Source organism: Thermobia domestica, chromosome 5 (genome assembly GCF_964235325.1).
Source record: "Thermobia domestica chromosome 5, izTheDome1.hap1.1, whole genome shotgun sequence".
NCBI classification, from domain to species: Eukaryota; Metazoa; Arthropoda; class Insecta; order Zygentoma; family Lepismatidae; genus Thermobia; species Thermobia domestica.
In genome coordinates, this window is record NC_137458.1 from 54320675 (window position 1) to 54342692 (window position 22018).

The window sequence follows — 22018 nt, forward strand, 5'->3', positions numbered from 1 at the left end:
GTTATATATATATATATATATATATATATATATATATATATATATATATATATATATATATATATATATATATAGTATGGTGTAAAATTTTGTTTACAACGGTTGAGAGAAGAAGGTACACAACAAAAAATATAAACAAACAAGAAAGTATACTTGACATTTCGTTAAATTCGGTGTTAGGTATGATCAGTAGCACTTACGCATAGGCCCAAGGATCCTTGAAAAACAGGATATTTATTACCCAAAGAAAAGAAGGGTGTACTGGAATACATTAGTAATGCGAGTAAAGTGTTACCTACCATAACACAATCTGCCCTCTCGCTTCTCCGACTACCTTCGTCAATGCTTAAAAACTCTCGTAAATAGTATCCATATTCCCTCGTTTGCGAGTCAGTACCGTAAGAAAATCGGATTCCACCGGCAGGATGTAGCAATAGGTTGAGCAGTTTTTTGACTAACTTTCATCTATGTCCGATGCCTCAGGAAATCATGGGTAAATGTAGTTGCAGGGTGATGTTAGTTTAGGTACCATCCGGTCATTCACCTAGCGGGACTAAAGAAAACCTTGGGGAACCGCAGTCAGTATGGTAGGCCCAGGAATGCAGATCATTCGAACACAACCCCAAGCTTTCTCAACAAAACTATGAACCTGCAACAAAGGCATAAACACATTCGCATTCGCCGTGTTTCAAAGCATGACATTAAACATTCTAGTACCGGAGCGCACGGCTCCCTTGCATCACGTTACGCACATTATGGTTTGTACTTAGTGCTTCGTAGCAATTGGTGTGAATCAGTGTTGGCAATTACTGTACTATACTCTTGAGTGCTCTTAGGAATAGTTTATAATCCGAACTGCCAAACAGTGTTTCACAAAGTTTCGTGTTGGTGTCTGCGCATGAGCTCCACTAAGGGAACTTCGTGTATGGTTAGATGTTAATTATGGAAGATTGTTGGTACGAGGAGAGCGTATCCCAATCTTGATTTGCCTGCCAGTGTTCCGTGTTCCAATTTGAAATAATAATCTGGGATGTATGGTTGAATATGTGAATTGAGCCAAGAGGTACAAGTACTGTATTGTAGTGTTCCATTTAGTTGTTCGTGTTGAAACAACTGTGTGGATTTCCGTGTGTGACATATCGGTGTAGCAATAAAGTAGTATTCCCCATCCTTCGCGCGTTCCTATGTATCGTGTGTTTCTGGGTGATGTGCTGCCGGAACTCTTATGGAACGTACTACTGGAAACTCAACATAATATGTGCTCTCAACATGACGGCGCCCCTGCAAATCTTGATAAAGGTGCTAGCGTCTTCGTTGCCGATGTGTTTGGCGATGCTGGATTGGAAGCACCAAAAATACATGCTTCAGAATCTTAATGTACTCACGCAACAATTTTTAAAGAGGCAGTTTGGCTACGGGCATATAACTTGAAATACTCAACAACCACAACTATAAAATATTTGCGGAAGTACCGCAAAATTCTGAAACATGGGTATTTGGATAAGGCACATACTAGTTTCCAAATTAAGTCTTAACCGACTGCAGTAGGGTCCATGGTATTGGAGCTATGGACCGTAGAAGTTTTTTTTATGTTTTCGGCAGGATATAACTCCGAAAGTACACATTTGTGCACCGAGAATGGTCTATGCTTTTCGTCTTACCTTGGTATTAGGAATCACCTCCCAAACGTAGTCGGTGTTGTTTTGAAACATCGTGTATAAGCTACAGAAGACGAAAAAACTGGATCCAAAAGTTTTGTAGATGAGTGTACAAAGCAAAGATTTTTTATCAAAAATCAAATTTTCCCAATTATGGTTGAAAATGATAAATCATGCTACTTTAACTATACAACATGAACCACAGACAGTTTTAACGGTTTGACCTTCCAATCTTCACACCCTAACAAATTAGCGTATCGACTAGTTTTTGGTCTCAGTAACACTCCTAAATATAAAATACCCTTCAATAATGTTACGTTTCTCCCTTACACTAGTTCACCCTAAACTATAAAGAAATCTAACCGGAAAATGAGCCAGTTATAATTAGCAAAAGAAAACGTAACTGATCTGAAACCAATGCAAAAGAATAATCGCAAAAATGAGGTAAAAATAACAAATTACTACGTAAATTAACTTCAAAGGAAGCAAATTATCACAAGAATACAACTCGAAAGCAAGTATCAAACTATTAATGCACGTGGTCAAATCGAAACGCGACAGATGGTTGAAAATTTTAACAAGTTGATTTAAGGTAACTAAAGCTCATTAAACAGGCATCTAATATGTTAATAAAAGCTGCTTTAATACTACCTTGAACTACTAACTTAAACCACAGACAGTTTTAACGGTTGGACCTTCCAATCTTCAAAGCCTAATAAATTAGCGTATCGAGTGTTTTTTTGTTTCAGTAATACTCCTAAATATAAAATGCCCTTCAATAATGTTACGTTCTTCCTTACACTAGTTTACCATAAACTATAATGGCATCTAAACCGGAAAATGAGCCAGTTATAATTAGCAAAATAAAACGTAACTGAACTGAAACCAATGCGAAAAAATAATCGCGAAAATGAGGCAAAAATAACAAATTACTATGTAAATGAACTTCAAAGGAAGCACATTATCACAAGAATACAACTCTAAAGCAACTTTCAAACTATCAGTGTACGTGGTCAAACAGAACCGCGACAGATGGTTAAAATTTTACCAAGTTGATTTAAGGTAACTAAAGCTCATTAAACAGTCATCCAATATGTTAATGAAAGCTGCTTTAATACTAACAAAAGAAAGGAAAAAGGGCACTACAAGAAGCTACAATAAATATCCCTTACCTTCGTTCCACCCAAACTGTTGTCCACGTCGCAAAACAGACTGACAGCAAAATTTTCTTTCCAACAAAAATCGCGATTCAATTACAAAATGCATCACGGCTACTGATTCTAATAATGAAACCAACAAAATGATGAGGAAATAAAGGCCACTTGAACGATCTAATTCTCAACGTAACTCAAAACCAATCACGCGGTCAGAAATCAACGTCGCAAAAAAAAAAACTCGCTCATTTTTTCTTGTTCTTCCTGACCATCGTGGGTATCCTCAGTCGAACTAACTTATCAACCAAAGAACTACATGACATAAGAAACAAGTAGTTTTGTAAACTAACTTCCGGTCCATTTTCACAAGTTACCAACCCTAAGTATTTTTATAATTCTCATCCCAACATTAATACAACACACAATTCGTTACTCAAGCTAATTAGATCATCACGAATGACACTTTAATACATAATAATAAAAATATTTTGTTCTTTTCTCTTTATTTTTTGTCTTTCCATATTATTTCTCCTTCCCTGGGTTCAATTCCCGGCGGGAGCTCATGTGGTTCGGATTCCACGTTAATCAGTAGGTTCACGTCTCATATAGCCTCGCTGCTGAACGGGACGTTCAACTCAAAATCCTACATCATCTTTCTTCTTCGGCACAAGACCGCATAGCTCTAAGGAACTCCCGTTGCAGCCCCAAAGCTGGTTCAGACAACACACCTTAAGCATCTCGACTACGACTTTTATGTTGAATAAGATATAATTTATTCAATTTTTATACTGTTCCCATTATAGGAAGTTTATACAGATGTTTTTCTTTCCTTATTTTCAGAAGTTGAAAATATAGAAAGGGATGCTTATGTTTAGGGTAGGCCTGGGTCAATAGGTTTTGCAAAGGGATCCGGGTAAAGCTCTGGCACATTACAGGCGCGAGAAGGGAGAATGTGTATAAAAGAAAGAAATAATCCGTAAGAGCTAAAGATGGATAGAGAGAGAAACATAGAAACAAAAATATGATAAAGAAGTGTCAAGAAAGACATGAAAAGAGAAAGACGAATGAAGACATGCACCCAATATTCACACTATGTTAAAGAACGTTATTTACTCGTATCCTTGTCAGTAATCGCCTAGGATCAAAATTATTTCCACATTTTCAACGTCTCTATAAGCGAAGAAAAACATCAGTATAAACTTGCTATAATGGGAGCACAATATAAATTGAATAAATTATATCTTATTTAACTCAGCAATCGCAGTCGATGGGTATAAGAATTGTGGTATTGGTACTTTAATGACCATGAGTACGAGTCATATTTTTGTTCTTTACTAATTGCAAATGCCGTTCACATCCACAGTAAGATGTATTATGATAATATTATTTCGGATATTCTTCTCATTCGAAATGAAGAGAAGAATAAAAGCAATACCGAAAGGCAAAAGTAATACAAGTACTAAACATATAGGGTGGCCAGATGCAGTGCTTTCGGCCGGCTTTTGGAGGTTTGGCCCGTATTCGGCTTAGTAGTCGAACCGGACGCTCAATTGTCCTATTTTGGGTTATCTCATGATAAATATTTAACTTTCATTACTCTGTAGGTTCGATGGCACTACTATCAGACATTTAAGAATTTGCACATTATTATCAGTACATTTTTGAAGCGTACTGATATTATCAGTACATATTTGGACCCAAGAGGAACGGGAATGGGGAATGGCGGAAACTTCATAACGAGGAACTACATAATTTATATGGTCTACCCAACATTGTTAGGGTCGTTAAGTCTAGGAGACTTAGGTGGGCGGGTCATGTAGCTAGAATGGAAGAAAGTAGAGACGCTTTCAAAGTCTTGAGTGGAAGACCAATCGGAAAACGACCATTAGGAAGACCTAGGCGCAGATGGGAGGACAATATTAAGATGGATGTCGCAGAGATTGGAATACAGAGTAGAAACTGGATGCAGTTAGCTAAGGATAGAAGTCAGTGGAGAGCTTTTGTGAACGCGGCATTGAACCTCCGGGTTCCATAGGTCATTGAGTTAGTTAGTTAGTTAGTTACATTTTTGAAGTTGTAAACTAAGGAACGTTTAGAGTTCCAAACTTTGTTAGAAAAACATTTGATTGGCAACACTTCTCAAAACACCCAGCGAAGAAGTTTTGATAATATGAAGAAAGCCGGTGCATATATTATTTCCATACCAAGTAGTAATGCTTACTGCGAACGGTAATTTTCATTAATGAATCCTGCTTGGACAAAAATCGCAACCGACTTAATATCTATACAATTAAGTCCGAACTTCAAGTTTGTTTCAACTTTGAATAAAGATAAATGAGAATGGAACTCGCAGTGACATATTTAAAGAATTTTTCGGAAGACAAGAGTCTATTTAATGCCGCTCGAAAAAGATAGAACTATCAATAAAGTAAGAATTAGCATGTGAATGTAGCTATTTGTGAATGTAGCTTTCACAGCTTGCTTGAGCCAAAGATGCCTGAACAAAATTAATGAACTATCATATGTGAGGAAAAGGTTTATAAATTAATAAGGTCTGACTTTGTGAAGGTGTCCGACTTTTTAATCATTACTTTCTGGCCAACCTATAAACGTTATCAATACAAATTGCTACGAAAGAATAAAAGGAACAGCTGAGCTCCTAACGACCGAACTTATAACTATGGCTAAACAATGCTAAAAACACTGTGTTCAATAGTTCCCAATGGACTCGAACCAATGTCCACTGCACAAAGACAACCAAGATGTTCGTTTAAGTGACAATATAGTTTTAAGCTGAATATTTATTATTATTGTTGTTGTTACTTTTATTACTATTGTTTCTTGTATTATTATTATTATTATTATTATTATTATTATTATTATTATTAGCGTACCTTTGAATTTGTACGGCGAAATTACTGTATAATATGTTATCGTTTCTGTAATGTTCTTGCATTGTATGTTAGTCAGTATTTTAGTGGACCCTAAATTGTCTCTAGGTCATCGAAAAAGTAATTTAAGGAACCGTTTCAGTTAAAAAGTGTTCATTTGGCGTGGAAGTCCCAGGTTCGATTCCCAATGTGGTTTGAATTCAACGTTAATCTGTAGGTCTCAGTCTCATATAGCGTCTCTGCTGAACAGGACTTTAAACTCAAAATCAAATCAACTCTAATGTGTTGATTCTATCCGTGGGAATTACAACGTTATCTCAACAATAAACACAATTGAAAAAATGAAATGAAATACTTAAGTTTTACGTCCCACGCTTATGCCGGCTAGGCCAAAGAAGACGGTGATAGTGAGAGGTGAGTAAATTGGTGGAATGAAGAATGTGGGAGGTGTCCGGAAGAGACAAGTCTTCCCAGATGACTAGAAATTGATTATTTTATTTTTCTCGTTTAAATGTTATTAGGAAAGAATGTATGTTTAATATTCCCTGTCCTGGATTTGTTAAGGTTACTTTACCACTTGGAGAGCCCTGTATTGTTATTTAGTTAGAATAAATTTTTGTTTCAGTAATAATTCAACGTGTATGAACAATACTGTTACATACAGTAGGATGAAACTAGTTGCATGATAAAATACCTAAATAGGAATTTGTTAGTTTGTCTTTACATAGCTTATCCCCTTCAGTGCGTAATTTTCAGATGCGAACCGCTGTAAAAAATTGTAGTTTTTTTTTAGAACTTCGGAATTTGTTACCTTTTAATAACTTTTAAACTTTTCAAGCAATCACAATTACATTTTCGGCATTATGATCTTTGTTGCTTCTAATTAGCTACTATAACTTGTCATTGTCGTATTTATGGTTATTATTATTATCATCATCATCAACATTTGGTTAGGTTACACAAAATTTTGAATGTCTCACCAGATCAAGCCCAATTTTTCTGTGGTCTCTTGGGGATCCTAGGTGAGCGCAAACTCGCTAAATATTGTCGGAATAACATTACTCATACTATGGGCAAGTATATTCGCCATACGCAATACAAAATAGCCAAAGCAAAATGAAAGCGTATATATACGCCATCCGCACAGCAGGTGCGTTTTGAAGACACGAGTTAACTCGCCACCCACACTGAAGGGGTTCATATTGTGGACTCAATATGCCCCCTGATTCCAAAATTTGTAATTCGTTACACAGCACATTTTTGGGGAGAGGGAGAGTTGTGTAAATCACAATTTTTTGGCATTCGGGATATGAATGGAATGTGGTTCGGATCTTGGAACCTTATACGAACGGATAGTTTACTAGAATGCTTGCAATAATCGTTTTCATGTATTAGAGCTGATTGTATTAGACATCTTTATTATGTACGCGTCTATTTGTTATTTCCTCGGTTGATGGGACATATCCCACTCTCAATTCCGAGAGTCTCTCTCTCTCTCTCTCTCTCAAGAAATTCGCCTATTGTAGAGACACATTTCCGAAATTTTCTACATACCCCTGATTAGTTATACCTCCTTTTCCTTTTCATTGTTTCACTTCTCTAATAAATGTCACTGGATTTTTTTTACCACGTTTTCAATTAACATTTTAAACCGGTAATACGCTCTCTTTTACCACCTCTTATGTGTTGTATGCATTATTAACAAATATTTTTTTAAATCTTGGATTCCATTCGAACGGATGTCCCTTGGATGTATAATCTAGCGTCTTAATCATTACACCACGATCGCTGCTTAGTAAGTGTTTGGTGATTGGCATTTTGTTTGCATTTGTATTTTATGTTCCCACTTCGGTAATGTTTACTCTTTTTCCTTCCCTTACCAGCTGTAATTGGATTTTTCTTCCGGTGCCGTATTTTATTTAGACCATGCACTGTTCGTATTCACAGTTTGTTCCCTTGTTTAATATCTTATTCAGATTAGACATTTCTTCTTAGCCTTCACTATATTTCCGATTGATTTGATTGTCATATTCCTCACGGGTAGAAAGCAGAAATGACAGACTCAGAAAAGAGATGTAGATTTACTTACCTGACAGAGAGTACGCAAAGAAAATGGTCAAGTTTTTAGTGATAGATTATATTTTTACACTCAATTTCTTACCTGCCACCCCTCTGCTGATAGAAGAGATAAGACGTTTCTTTTTCAAAGGAGCGAAAATATATATCAACTTAAAATAGCTAAATAATTTAAACAAAATAGTAGGTTTCCCATTTATCCATTATATAGTAAATGATACTGTACCTACTAATGTACAAAAACCGGTTCAAAGAGATTCCATCATATAATTATTATTAAATCACGATATTCGAACTACTATACTTAATGATAATTTAGCATTTTGATTTGAAATGTAGAGCTTAAATGGATTAAGAAATTCATTATTTTATAATGTTTATGCTATTTATAAAAGCAGATCAAATTGTACCAACAGCTGCCATTGTTTGAAATATGTAATTGTGTGTCAGCGTTTTTGTCTACGTTCCAAAGCATATGTAAAAAAATGCTATTACATTGATATCCTCATTCAGAATCTTATGCAAGGAACCTGCAACACTTTGGACCAACATCATTTCGTCAATTGCAAACTAACCAGAAACATATTAACAAAATTTATCAAAGTACCATGTGACTCAAGTTCCTTCAATATATACTAAAAATTATTCAGGGTGTTTCTAACCAACACCGACATAGCTTGGAAGATGATTCCTGACACCAAGATAACACGAAAGTATAGACCAACCTGTGTACACAAATGCTTCCTTTCGAGGTTATACGCTGAAGAAAACATGAAAAAAATAACTTTATTGGTCGACAGCTCTAATACTAAGGGACCTCCGTATTCGGCTCAAGACTTCACATAGGAACTATTATGTGTCCTATTTAAATGTCCATGTTTCAGATGCTCTCCTAGTTTTGGAGGTATGGAATTTTAAATTTCATTTTTTCAAGTTTTCGGCAGCCTATAATTTCGAAAAGAAGCATTCGTGCACAAACGTAGGTCTATTGTTTTTGACTTATCTTAGTGTCACCAATCAGCACTCAAAGGTTGTCGGTGTTGTTTTGAAACACTCTCTCTATCTGTCTGTCTATTTCTTTCTCGCGATATATATATATATATATATATATATATATATATATATATATATATATATATATATATATATATATATATATAGTTTCAGAGCTAGAGCTGTCCAAAATAGCGAGAAAGCAAAATTTCAACATACCCTATTTCGAATTCTAGAAACTGTGCATGTTGGTCCTTATCAGTGTAAAGGAAGCCACGCATACACAATCCAAAAGAGCATATTTCGTCAATTGTTACTAAGTGTACAGGGCATTCCCTACAGGGTGTAATTTTCAGATATGGTCTCAATAGGGTTTTTAGATATAACCTGATTTAAAGGAGTGTCCAAGGTACGCTGGGAGTAAGCCTTGACAACAATAGACATGCAGGGCTTCGGAGGTAAGTCAGAAGTGTTACAAACAAGTAGCTCCATGTTTTTGTGTTCGGAACAACATGTGATGCGATGTATTTCGTCACGGTATATGGAACGTTTTCTTCACTTCTAAGCGTGGAAAAAACATTACAGTGTGCGTTCTCCCGCGTACGAGAGATGTGCAGCTGACTATTCTTAACACTTCCGACATCGCGCCAAAGCGGCTGATGGGATGTCTGGGAATTTCACCATGTATGGAATACTCTGTACATCCATGAACATTAATGAAATATGGATTTTACGATTGCTGCTTATGCGTGACTTTGTTTACGCTGATAAGGACCACCATCCACAGTTTCTCGAATTCAAAATAAGGCCTCTTGAAATTTCGCTTTTTTGCGATTTTGAACAGCCCTAGCTCTGAAACTATGCACTTTTCCCTATAGGTCAATTTGAACATTTTATCTTATTTTGATAGAAGGAATCACCTCTTAAATTTGTCGGTATAGTTCATTAACACCCTGTATATATGAAGACAATAACATTCAAAACGGGTTTCCATTTAATTTCTTTGAGATATTTCAATTTCTTGTCTGCACTGTAGATACAGGTCTTGATATAAACTACTTAATAATTAATTTAATTAGGTTATTAATTATGACCGTGTAAGTGTATAACGATAATATTTACTTCCGTATTTACTCACTTGCTTTTGAATGTTACTTAACGACATGTTTAAATTAATGTCGTAATGTTTATATTCAATGATTTCTTTGAAGTTAGAAACATTCAAGCTGGCGACGGCTTCGATAAAATTCACCTTGTCATTCATTTTCCTCGTTGACAACTTTCCTAGTTTCCTTGAAAATTAAATGAAAAAATTGTATTACTATGTTGAAATACACTACAGAAGCTAAACATTTATTATTATGCAGCACTATGGAAAGTTTTGGTTTATCTTAAATGTTATAAACGTGTATTTGAACATATTTTCTCCAATTTGATGTGTATGTTAATCATAAAGAAATAATAAGAGGCTACGTCTTTCTAAGTGTTAAGTTTGTTATGTAATTTTTGATAAACTGTATACTTCTTTCATCGAAAAGACAAAGCGTACAATGGTGATTTCTCTGATATATACGGCTATTGTCAGAAATCTGAGTACACTATTAAATTTTCCGAATTTTAAGGAAAAATAAGTATCCATACAAAAACCACTTTGTTAGACTTGCTCTATTAAATAAGCACCATTGCTCATAAAATATATTTAAATACATGATCGTGTTTCTACTGAGGCAATTTTAATGTGTATATTTACGTTCATTGGAATTACGAACCTTAGTCTTGATAAGAGCTTTAGAAATTCTAGGAATTTACCTGATTAATTTACCTAGCTCTTGAGAAATTATTCAGGGCGACTACAGTAGCCGTCAATAATGTTTCAAAGGCTTTCAGTATTGGCTGGCATCTATGTACAGACTCTTGTCAACTTGATCTAACAAGAGCACGATGGGTAAGAAATCAGTTTCCTGTGCTAATTATTTAATCGAATATTCGACATTATAAAGCTCTTGTTTCAAATGTAGATACTACCTGCATTGGTCAGAAGACACTTTGGGATGGTAATCCTGTTTGTAAGGGTTCATACTTTGGAGCCGCCATTGATGTGACTTCCCTTCGAGCCGCCACTGGATGACGTTCCTTGGGACATACTTCTGCTCTGGTTGGACGGCTTAGGAAACACCCCCCCAGAAAAATGGACGAGTCTATTTAACGTAATCAAGTTGAATATAAATGAATAAAAATTGTTAAATAAAATACTTATTATGGACATGAAAAGAAAGAAGAAATAATTAAATAATGTATGTTGTGAACAGAAATAATATTGGATTATGTGAATTGAAGTAATAAGAGGTTGTAGTTATGACGATGTGGCAACAACGCTTTTCTTCCCTGCCTCGTGGCTCCGTAGGTAGTGGGAGGTCAGTTGTGACCTGTCGCTGCTTCTGCTGGGTGTTGCTGCGAGTAGCTGTCGTTCGCTTTTGCTTCGAGTATTTGTTGAATGGCCGAGTCCAGGAGGGATTTTGTGGAAGGAACCTGTCGTTGTTTGTTGGTTGTTGGTTCTGTATTTCTTTCCTGAATTTATTAATATTGGGCACAGACAGAGAAGGAAATAGGAGGGTGAGCAGATTGCGGATAATTAAAGGTAAGAAACCAGTTTTGTTAACTTCCTTTTCTATCCTTTCTGTGTCTTTGTGACAGTTAATGTATGTGTTCGGTTGTGTTATTTGCTCCATTTGGTTGATCAGTCTAATTTGTTAAAAGAAATCGAACTCGGATCTGTTTCTGTATTTTGAAAGAAAGTAAAATTCCAGAAATTGCAAGACAAGCTTTAAGAAAGACTAATGTATTCAACTAATTACGTAATCATTAATTAAGTTATTAGCGTATGCGGTTTATTCCTGCCTCGTTTCTATTAAGTAATTAGTTCCGAAAATACTACCTTACGTCATTTGTTGCTACATCGTTCATAAATTAGTAAGTTGTCAAATCGTTAAAATTCTTGATTAAATTGGACAATCGATCTGTTAAAGGTGTTGTATATTGTATCTTGAATTAAATATTAATTATTGTAAGGTAGATTGCTGAATTGAAGGAAATTATCACTGCATACATATTCAATTCAATCTTTAATTCAAATTATTTATTCAGCTGTTTTGACTTTTGAATTATTGTTAATAAATTGTTATCAGATGAAAATTTAGCTCTGATTTGCCATAACACTTTTAAAAACTGTATAATATTAAGTCTTGTTTTCTGGAAAATTTCACGGCTGCTTGCGGTAACCTTAGTGGATACGAGCCTCTGGTTTTGTGGGGTAAGGATTCCTTTTTTTTTTAATTTTAAAAATTCAGTGTTGAGTCCTATCGGACCGAGATCGAGGGGCATTACATGTTGTAGCAAAAAGTTACTGCCAGAAATTCGCTTTACTAATGGTATACCTTTTTGACTAGCACGACAATTATTCGAATAAATTAAAAACTTGGTCATATGGAAAGTATCCCCATACAGGATTAACACTTTCTTCATTCCTTGCTGTAGGTATCAGTCGGTCGGGATGAAACCGCTCTTTGGGACGACTATGTTCAATATTTATAGCATTGGAAGGCGAAAGTTAGAAATTAGATTCCCAGTTCAGACTGCTTTCTTCCAATGTTCATCGATTTAGTCTTTTTACTATATTTGCTGTTCCAGGGATAACTTCTTGTAACTTTTCCTGCTTGAAGTAATAGGATTATATCATATATAATCCTATGTATGAAGACGTCTATATGATGTTTTGCTATATATTATGAGAGGGACTTGAAATTTCATTTCAAAAGCCAATAGCAAATATGAAAAATAGTCACCATTTATCTCGCACAGATGTGACTTGTAGAATTTTTTCGTACAACTAAAATATTGATTCAACAATGCAAGCTGGTAATAGAAAATTCGAAATGATGAATGATTGATACATAGTATGCATACATAGTCTGTTTTAAATTATGTGAGAGATAAACACGTATCTCTTGTCGTCATAGTAACGTAGTGCCCAAGATTGCTCAATCACCAGTTTCCATGAAAAGGAATAGTATTAATTAGCGAGCAGCAGCATATGTGTCGCTGTGTTACGCTCATATCATATCTAATTAGTTATGGTTTAATCCATATCCAATAACTAACTCTAATTAATTAACTCTATGGCCTATGGAACCCGGAGGTTCAACGCCACGTACAAGAAAGCTCTCCACTGACTTCTATCATTAGCAAACTACATCCAGTTTCTACTTTGTATTCCTATCTCTGCAAGATCCATCTGAATATTGTCCTCCCATCTGCGCTTAGGTCTTCTTAATGGTAGTTTTCCGATTGGTCTTCCAGTTAAGGCTTTAAAACCGTTTCTACTTTCTTCCATTCTAGCTACATGACCTACCCATCTAAGCCTCCAAGACTTGACGACCCTAACGATGTTGGGTAAACCGTATAAATTATGTAGTTCCTCGTTGTGAAGTTTCCGCCATTCCCCATTCCCGTTCCTCTTGGGTCCGAATATTCGTCTGAGGATCTTGTTCTCAAATACTTTCAGTCTATGTTCTTCTCTCAGTGTAAGCGACCATATAGAACAACATCCATATAGAACAACAGGCATGACTATCGATTTATATATTTTAAGCTTCTAATTCCTCGACAGAATCCGCGACGACAAGAGATTTCGAACCGAATAGTAACACGAATTCCCTGCTTTTAGTCGACATTTAATTTATTCGTGGATATGATTTTCCTCTGTTAATACTGATCCTAGATATTTGAAACTATCCACTTTATCAAAGGTATCATTTAATATTTTAACGCATCTATAATTTGCTGTATTGCGGTCCCAACGAACTTCCATGTATTTAGTTTTTTCTGCATTTACTTCTAAACCCATGTCCCTGCAAGCGTTTAATAAGATATCTGCATTTCTTTCTATTGTTCTCCTATCATCCCCTATTAAATTTACATCATCAGCATATGCCATAACCTGGTGAATACCGTTCAAGTGTAGGCCCTCGTTGCTATCTTTGATTTTCCTTATAGCGTATTCCAGAACGACGTTAAATAATAATGGCGACAACGCATCTCCTTGTTTAAGGCCATTTTCGACGTGAAAGCTCGTGGACAAAAAATGTCCTACCCTGACTTTACTTTGGAATTGATTTAAACATATCTTATTTAATCTAATTAGCTTTCTCATTATTCCAAGTTCTGTAAGAACGTTGTATAATCTTTCTCCCCTAACCGAGTCGTAAGCCTTTCTAAAATCAATAAATAGTTGATGTACCGGGATATTGTATTCACACTTTTTTCGAGTATTTGGCGAATGGTAAATATTTGGTCGATTGTTGATCGATTTCGTATAAATCCGCTCTGAAAATCTCCAATAATTTCATCTGCGTATGGGGTCAATGTTGCTAATAGAATATTTGAAAGGATGTTATAGGATGTTGACAAAAGAGAAATACCTAGATAATTATTACAGTCAGTTTTGTCGTCTTTCTTGTGAATTGGAACAATGATTGAATCTTTCCAATCTTGTGGCAATTCTTCCTTGTTCCAGATAAGGAAAACGCGTTTGTGTATCTTGTTCCACAATTTTTCGCCTCCAGCTAAAATTAGCTCAGCCGGAATTTTATCTACACCCGGAGTTTTGTGTTTCTTTAATTTCTTTATAGTGGTTTCTACTTCTATTCGGTTGGGTTCTGGAGTATTCGGCTCTGCGGTGTGTATCTCCTTTTCTCCACACACACTAGTTTTTGGTTGCTTGTTAAGCAAATCGTCAAAGAAATCGTTCCACCTATTTAAGATGCTATCCGTATCAGTGAGAACTGTACAGTCCGATTTCTTTAATATATAAGCACGAGCTTGATAGCCTTTCTTAAATTCGCTGATCACATTATACATGTCCCGGATATTTTCATTTTTACTATTCTCTTCAAGTTTCCTTAATTTTAGCTTTCAGAGAATTGCGTTTCTTCGTTCTAAAAGTTTTGGAAGTTTCCCGAATGGCATCTGGAAGTTTTGTATAGTTATTTTAACCCTAGAATGGCAAGCATGTTAAGAGAAGCACTATTGGCAAGCATTAGTAAATATTACGACTATATTATAAAGTCGAATTTGGATAAGGTTATGAAAAAAAAACTAAATATTTTATACATATTCTGAAAGTTTATTTAGTACTCAATAATATACCGTTGCTATATGACCTAAGTAAAAGAATATATTGTACAAATAATTCAATATAAAAAAGTATTACATAATGATAAAGGAAAATGTAAATGAAAATATATATAAACTAAATATATGTTTAACTTTACAAATTATGCGTAATTTGCTCAAAATTATTAACTAGAGTAATGGTACTAAGTCTTAGACATAAATTAGTGATATAACTTGGAAACACAGTACGCAAAGTCTACATTTGAAATTTAACTTTCTTCCGTGCATACGACACACACTATACCTCGATGCTCGGCGCAAAACGGTTGTCGGCATTGATCACAATAGTTTGCAGTGATGCGTCTTTTTTGAAAAGGACAAATCTTGCATATTGTCCTTTTGTTTTCTTGCCGGGGAATAGCAGGGACCTCTTCTGGAAGGCGCAGAACGTTGGTTATCATTGTCCTAATGGACCGTTGGATTGTTGGCAAGTTCCGCCTCCGCTTCAGCCAGGGAGTTAGTAGCTGGGTGTGGAGCTCACAGAGAAATCTGTTTTTGATACTGGTTTTTCCTTCTTTGTTCTCAAAATCTCATTTCGAATGACCCAAGAATTTATGCCAGCAATGTTTAGCATGCCAAAGAACACACAAAGCGGCCATCGCTTTGTCTTTCTTGAACATGATGTTGTGCTGCATATCTGGTCGAGTGTATCGACACCCGCCTTTTTCTTCTTTTTGGCCAAGTGTCTTTAAACTCATCGTCAGATCTCAGTTCATCTGACGACGGTTCATAATCATCTGACTCAGAATAAGTCAAAATGTTATCATGAAGTAATTCACTGCCACTTTCCTCGGATTCATCACTAGATGGTATTGGAGACTCATCGTCTAACAATTTGACTATTTCAGATGAACTTAACGCCATCTCCTGCCTAAAAATATGGGATATTTAAAACGTTTTCACCGCACAACCACCAAAACAAAATGAAAAAATTAGTTAAGAAAAAGTAACACTACTGGCAAGCATTCGTAATTTTCACGACTACGCCCTCAGATCAAGGGTAAGGAACGGACTCTAGCGGAAGCCGCCACCACACTGACCTTGAGACAGCGCGGGACTGGAATAGCCGGACTGTCAGAGTTGTCAGCGCAACAATTAATTAGTACCCGCCAAAAGTTTAACACGCTTCGTAAAATTTACGAATGCTTGCCATTCTAGGGTTAATCGGATTTTGTAGCCAGCGTACTTTTGCCTGTTTTTCCTTCTCTGCTAGTTTAATTCATTCCTGGTCAAACCAAGGTTTGTTCCTACGTATTTCCGCTTGTTCTAATTTTTCTTTGGTGAAATTTTAATGCTATCTCTAATTTCAATCCAGGTATCCTCAACACTAGTGCACTCCGAATCTTCTAAAGCCGAGAGTCTATTCGAAACTTTAATCTGGTATTCCTCTCTTACCTGGCTCTCTTTTTATTTCTTTAAATTAAATCTCTCCATTTTCTGACAATGAATATTACCTTTATTCAAGTATAATCGCTCTCGTATTATCGCTGCTACCTGGTAGTGATCAGTGTCACAATCAGTCCCTCTAAACGACCGGACATCAGTTATGCTAGATTGCCTTCTTCTATCTACTAAAACGTGATCAATTTGATTATGTGTTTTTTTCCGTCTGGTGATGTCCAAGTGTAGTTATGAACGTTGCGATGTGGGAATTTTGTACTCTTCACGATTAGATTTTTCGATGTTGCAAAGTTCACGAGTCTAACACGGTCTCATTACTTTCCTTATGCAGACTTTCGTTCCCTATAATCGGTTTGAAAATATCCTCTCGTCCTATCTTCGCATTGAAATCCCCTAATAGAATTTTCATATGGTATCACGGGAGTTCGTCAGATATCCGTTCCACTTATTCGTAAAAACTGTGTTTTATATCGTCACCCTTATCATCACTTGGGTCATGTACACCTTGTCTCAAAAAGGTTGAGCTCATTCTTTATTGGTGTTTTGAGGCAAGTCCAGTTTCGGGTATCTTCGGAAAAAAGTAAACCAGGTTCGAACCTCCAAGCCAGCCTTTGCAATCGGGAAAAAGTTTGCAGATGTGTTTTTCTTCTTTTAAATATAATAAGACTTGTTACCAAGTGTAAAAAAAAATTGATTGAAGTACTTAATGAAACAATATTTCGAAACCTTGTATTAATGTCAGTACATTCTTGTTTGCCATTTAGCTCTCCATACGCAATTGAACATTTAGACAAGTTAAAGAATCTTTCCATATGTAAAAGAATGCTCAAAGTTAAGACATAGAACACAATTATCGCCTGAGTACTAAAATAAAAGTCAAATTAGAACAAAAACAGCGTTTGTACTGGATATGAATGTCATAATTATCTTGAGAAACGTTATATATGTTTCTGTAAATCATTGTGTTAGCTCACTGGCAAGCTGTCGAATTTCAAATCGTAAGGTTGTGAGTTCGATTCTCATCTCGGTCAACGGTTTTTTAAAATTATATTTTCCGCAATTCATGAAAAATTATATAAAATAATTACATTAAAATACATCAGTTATATATATATATATATATATATATATATATATATATATATATATATATATATAACATAATCATTGCAGAACATAGTAATTATTATGTTTAAAATATAACATCTGAGATAGGTAGATGTTCACAGCAGGTCGGTATTATATATGAGAATGTTAAATAGAAGTTAGGAAAATCGTTCAATAGCAATAAATAAATTATGTAGTGTATTTATTTTAGGCTATTTGTCATATAGAGGGAACTTCTCAATATTCATATTACAACATATCGTTTATGTTCTTGAAAAATTATTCGATGCATAAAGAGAGGGTATAAACAGAGAATCCAAAGTCGCAATGCTCGCAAGAAATTCATGAACCCCAAAGGTCACGTGAGCAGACTGGAATTGTCCTTATGAAGCATGCCACAGCAGAAAGTCTTTACATAGTTTTTCAATTCAATTCCCATTGACGTAACTAGGATATTTTCCTAAGGAGGGGGCATGGTCCATTAGTTCTGAAAAATTGGAAGAATCTCTTAGAAGACCTTGCTATGATGTTATATATAGTCTCCCTTACCCCGCACTCATTATCAACTCCAAGTTATTTAGTTCTAACACGACATTGTCATGTAACATTTCAGTGAAAATTTATTTTTTTTGAAATTTACTAAAAATTGTATATTCCGTATATTCTGATGCTACTAAATAACTACCTAAAATCTACTCTAATTATGAAAACTCATAATGTTGTATTACTGTTTTACTCGAGCAATTCTGAGCGAAAATACATTATTCGTAAACGTTAACTGTCATGCTCTCAGTTTACTCTTACACAAGGGTAAAAGTGGGTCTGAAAAGATAGGGGGACGGTTGACATAACGCCGTCTGCCGTGCCTATCTTTGCCCATTGCATTCTTTAGGAATTGGAGGGGCATCGTAGATAGTTTTGGAAGAGGAAGAAGGGTGTCCTCTTGTGTTCCCCTTTACTTTTACTCCTGCTCATACATCTTTTAGAAACACAAATAAATATACAAGAAGTGAAATAATTTAAAGTTATAACTTTTCAAAAATCAGTCATGGGCTATTCATTGTCGTTTACTAATGTTGCAGTTTAATTACATAAATCTTTGCGAACAAAGAAATGCAATAAATTTGGGAGCAGCTGGATTGCGCACACTATAGATCCCGAATTGCGCACAAATCTCTGTTGGTCTTTCTGAACACAGATTTTTGCCCAACGTTGCCACAATGGTAGATTTAAAATCTGTGCGCAAAGGTTTTCCTTCAAACTAGGATAGGAACAGACATTAGAAATAAAATTCATATTACATTGAGGATTAACTAAATATAATTTGGTCAGCAGATACAAGAAGTCATGATACCTCCAAATTTACAATCCAAATGTTAACATTTTCTTGTCTCATACTCTGAATCCCTTTGGAGCTCTAGTACCTATTTTCAGGTACTAAAGTAGGGTCTTCATTATTCGATTAAAAAAGAACCAATAAAGCTTTTTACTTTTTTTCAACACGTTACGTATGGTTTCACTCCTTCCTGCGTCGAGACATAGGAGGTGATGACATCATAACTTTAAAAAAAAATTATTTGTTAGGCCTATTTTCATTATTTTTTGGCGGGCTTAGTTTCGCACCTAGAAGATTGAAATTTTGTACAAACATTCAGTCCACAGAATACTATTTATTAGAGATTTTCGGATCTCTGCGTTAGCACAAGGTGGATCCAGAGAGGCGAAAAGGTAAATAAAAGGGATTTTGTGGTTTAAAAATCCCTTTTTTGCGATTTTCCCGCCTGACACACATGATGGAGACATGTGAAAGATCCGTTTGAAAGGCAGTTTTATTCTGAAGATAATAAAGGGCGAACTATGATTCTAGGATAAATAGGGATGTCTCAGGAAATGTTCTGCCTGAGATCAAGGTATTTTACAGTAATCTGGGGCATTGTGGGGATAATTGATATTTTTCCTGCCCTGACTCTTCAAGATAAAAGCTTGAAATTTTGTACAGGCATTTAGTACACCCCTTAGTGTTTTCCAGTTGAGTTTTAGGTCTCTGCATTAACACAGTGGGGGTCCAGAGGGGCTCATTAAAAAAAATATTTTCGAAGAAAAATCCAGATTTCCCTCAAACTTTCCCGCCTCAAGGACATGATATGGAGATGTGAACGGCACCATTTGAAAGGTTGCTCTATTGTAAAAAGGAAACGAGGTATGAACCATGGTCCTATGATAAATAGGGATGATGCTGTAGCCGCTTGACTGAAAGTCTCTAATTTACCTTAAAAAGCCGGAATCTATAAGGATTAAGCATTTCATATTGCTCCAATATAATGTTATGTTTCTTTAAATCTTCCTTTTTTGTGTATTGGTATATCCTTTCTCAATTAATCTTCATTTCAATTTTGTTTCTGATTGTATCTTCAACAAAGAAGAGATCACCTGATAAATATCTGGACCAAGTAAATAGAATTATTAATTGTAATGTTTGTGAAATGTTTCCGCCCTATTTTCATTCGAGGAGCTACTGAGGTTTCTGAAGCCCATATTCTAGGTGGGAACCTAAATAAAACAAAGCAAACATTTATGATGACATTCTTAATGTTAATAATAATAATAATAATAATAATAATAATAATAATAATAATAATAATAATAATAATAATAATAATAATAATAATAATACAGTATACATATTTCCCACTACTAGCCAAGTTTTATGGAAAAAATTGAAAATTGAAAAAGTGAATAATTTTCTCCATTGTCGTAAAGTTTTGCTTTGGTAAATTTGCTTTGAGGTCTGTCGTTACGTCTGGTCATATAATAGGATATAATAGGTCATATAATAGGTCTTGTTACAATAATATGTGCGATACAATAAACTTAAATTACAATATTATTAGTATAATACAACGATGTGAGTAAACTACTTCCTCATATTAATTACACTGCATTCCAATATAATCCTTGCAAAATTACACGATTTACTTATTAATAATATGGAGTATGTCAATATATATATCTTAAATCACATTCCTAAATCTAGTTAGAATATATAATTAGAAACAGTACCCAGACAACACGTACGTGTACGACACAGGTGCACTATCCATGCATAAGCCGTACATTCGCACATGTGCATTTGTGTGGATGATGAACACATACATAACCCGTGCATAAGCCGTACACGTGAATTTGCGTGGATGAAGCACATATACATAACCCGTATATGTGCACATGTGCATTGACATGGGTTATGCACACGTACATAACCAGTGACTAAGTCGTGCATGTGAACATGTGCATTTGCATGGATAAAGTACACATTTACATAATCCGTGCCTAAGCCGTTATATACACATGTGCATTTGTGTGGATGCAGCGCACGCACCTAACCCCTGCTTAAGCCGTTATGTACACATGTGCATTTGCGTGGATGCAGCGCACGTACGTAACCCGTGCTTAAGCCGTTATGTGCACATATGCATTTGCATGGATGAAACACATATTTATATAACCCGTGCTTAAGCCGTTATGTACACATGTGCATTTGCGTGGATGCAGCGCACGTACGTAACCCGTGCTTAAGCCGTTATGTGCACATGTGCATTTGCATGGATGAAGCACAAATTTATATAACCCGTGCTGTAGCCGTTATGTACACATGTGCTTTTGCGTGTATGCAGCGCATGTACATAACCCATGCTTGAGCCGTGCATGTGCACATGTGTATTTACGTGGATGAAGCACATTTAAATTACCGGTGCTTAAGCCGTTGTGTACACATGGGCATTTGCACGGCTACTTCACGTGTGTATGAGACGTCCATAATACCGTGCAAGTGTATACTTTTACTTTCATTCTTTTACTCTTATTCTCATCAACAGAAAGTAACCTCCATTTTTGGTAGGTGTGGTTTTTGCTCCAGGCGGTGTTATAGAGACTTTTCGACGAATAACAGCCGAATGATTGTAAAAACTCCATAACGTCCGCTGAGCTAGGATACAAGATCAACAGGTGGCAGCATTGTACTGATGTAACTATAGTCAGACAGTTCATAGGTTTACAAAATTATTTTCGTGACCGATTACAGCGGAATATGTTGCGTTATTTGTTATTGGCAAACATGTCAAAGATACTACCTAAAGCTAAGCTCGTTGTAAATAATAAACTCCAAAAGTAAAATTCTCACTGACAATTATTAGTTACTTGTTATATACTTAGATATATATAGAAAAAAGCCAAGATGGCGTCCAAGAGTAGTGATGTAAATTCTCAAGCTGTTGATAGAAACAAGATAAAGTGTGATGAAACCTGCGGTAAGTGTAACAGAAATGTTAAAAATGGCATTTTGTGTGTATCATGTGACAAATGGTTCCATTTCAAGTGTGGAAATATCAATAATGGTGACAGAAATCATAAAATGAAGGAACAGCTCGAGTGGTTTTGCCCAACATGCACAAAACATGGTGGACCAGTAAACATTGATGCTTCTATTTGCGATACCGATAGTTTGTTA

General features: G+C 35.5%; 1 protein-coding gene across 1 annotated transcript in view; it reads right to left on the reverse strand.

The window, feature by feature from the left end:
• Positions 1 to 9859: 9859 nt before the first annotated feature.
• The window catches only part of LOC145685081 (uncharacterized), a 204710-nt gene continuing 192551 nt past the window's right edge, over positions 9860 to 22018 (reverse strand). The window contains exon 7 of the mRNA XM_081757426.1: positions 9860 to 10064. Coding sequence (XP_081613552.1) covers positions 9860 to 10064 — 205 coding nt within the window. The remainder of the gene's footprint in view (positions 10065 to 22018) is intronic.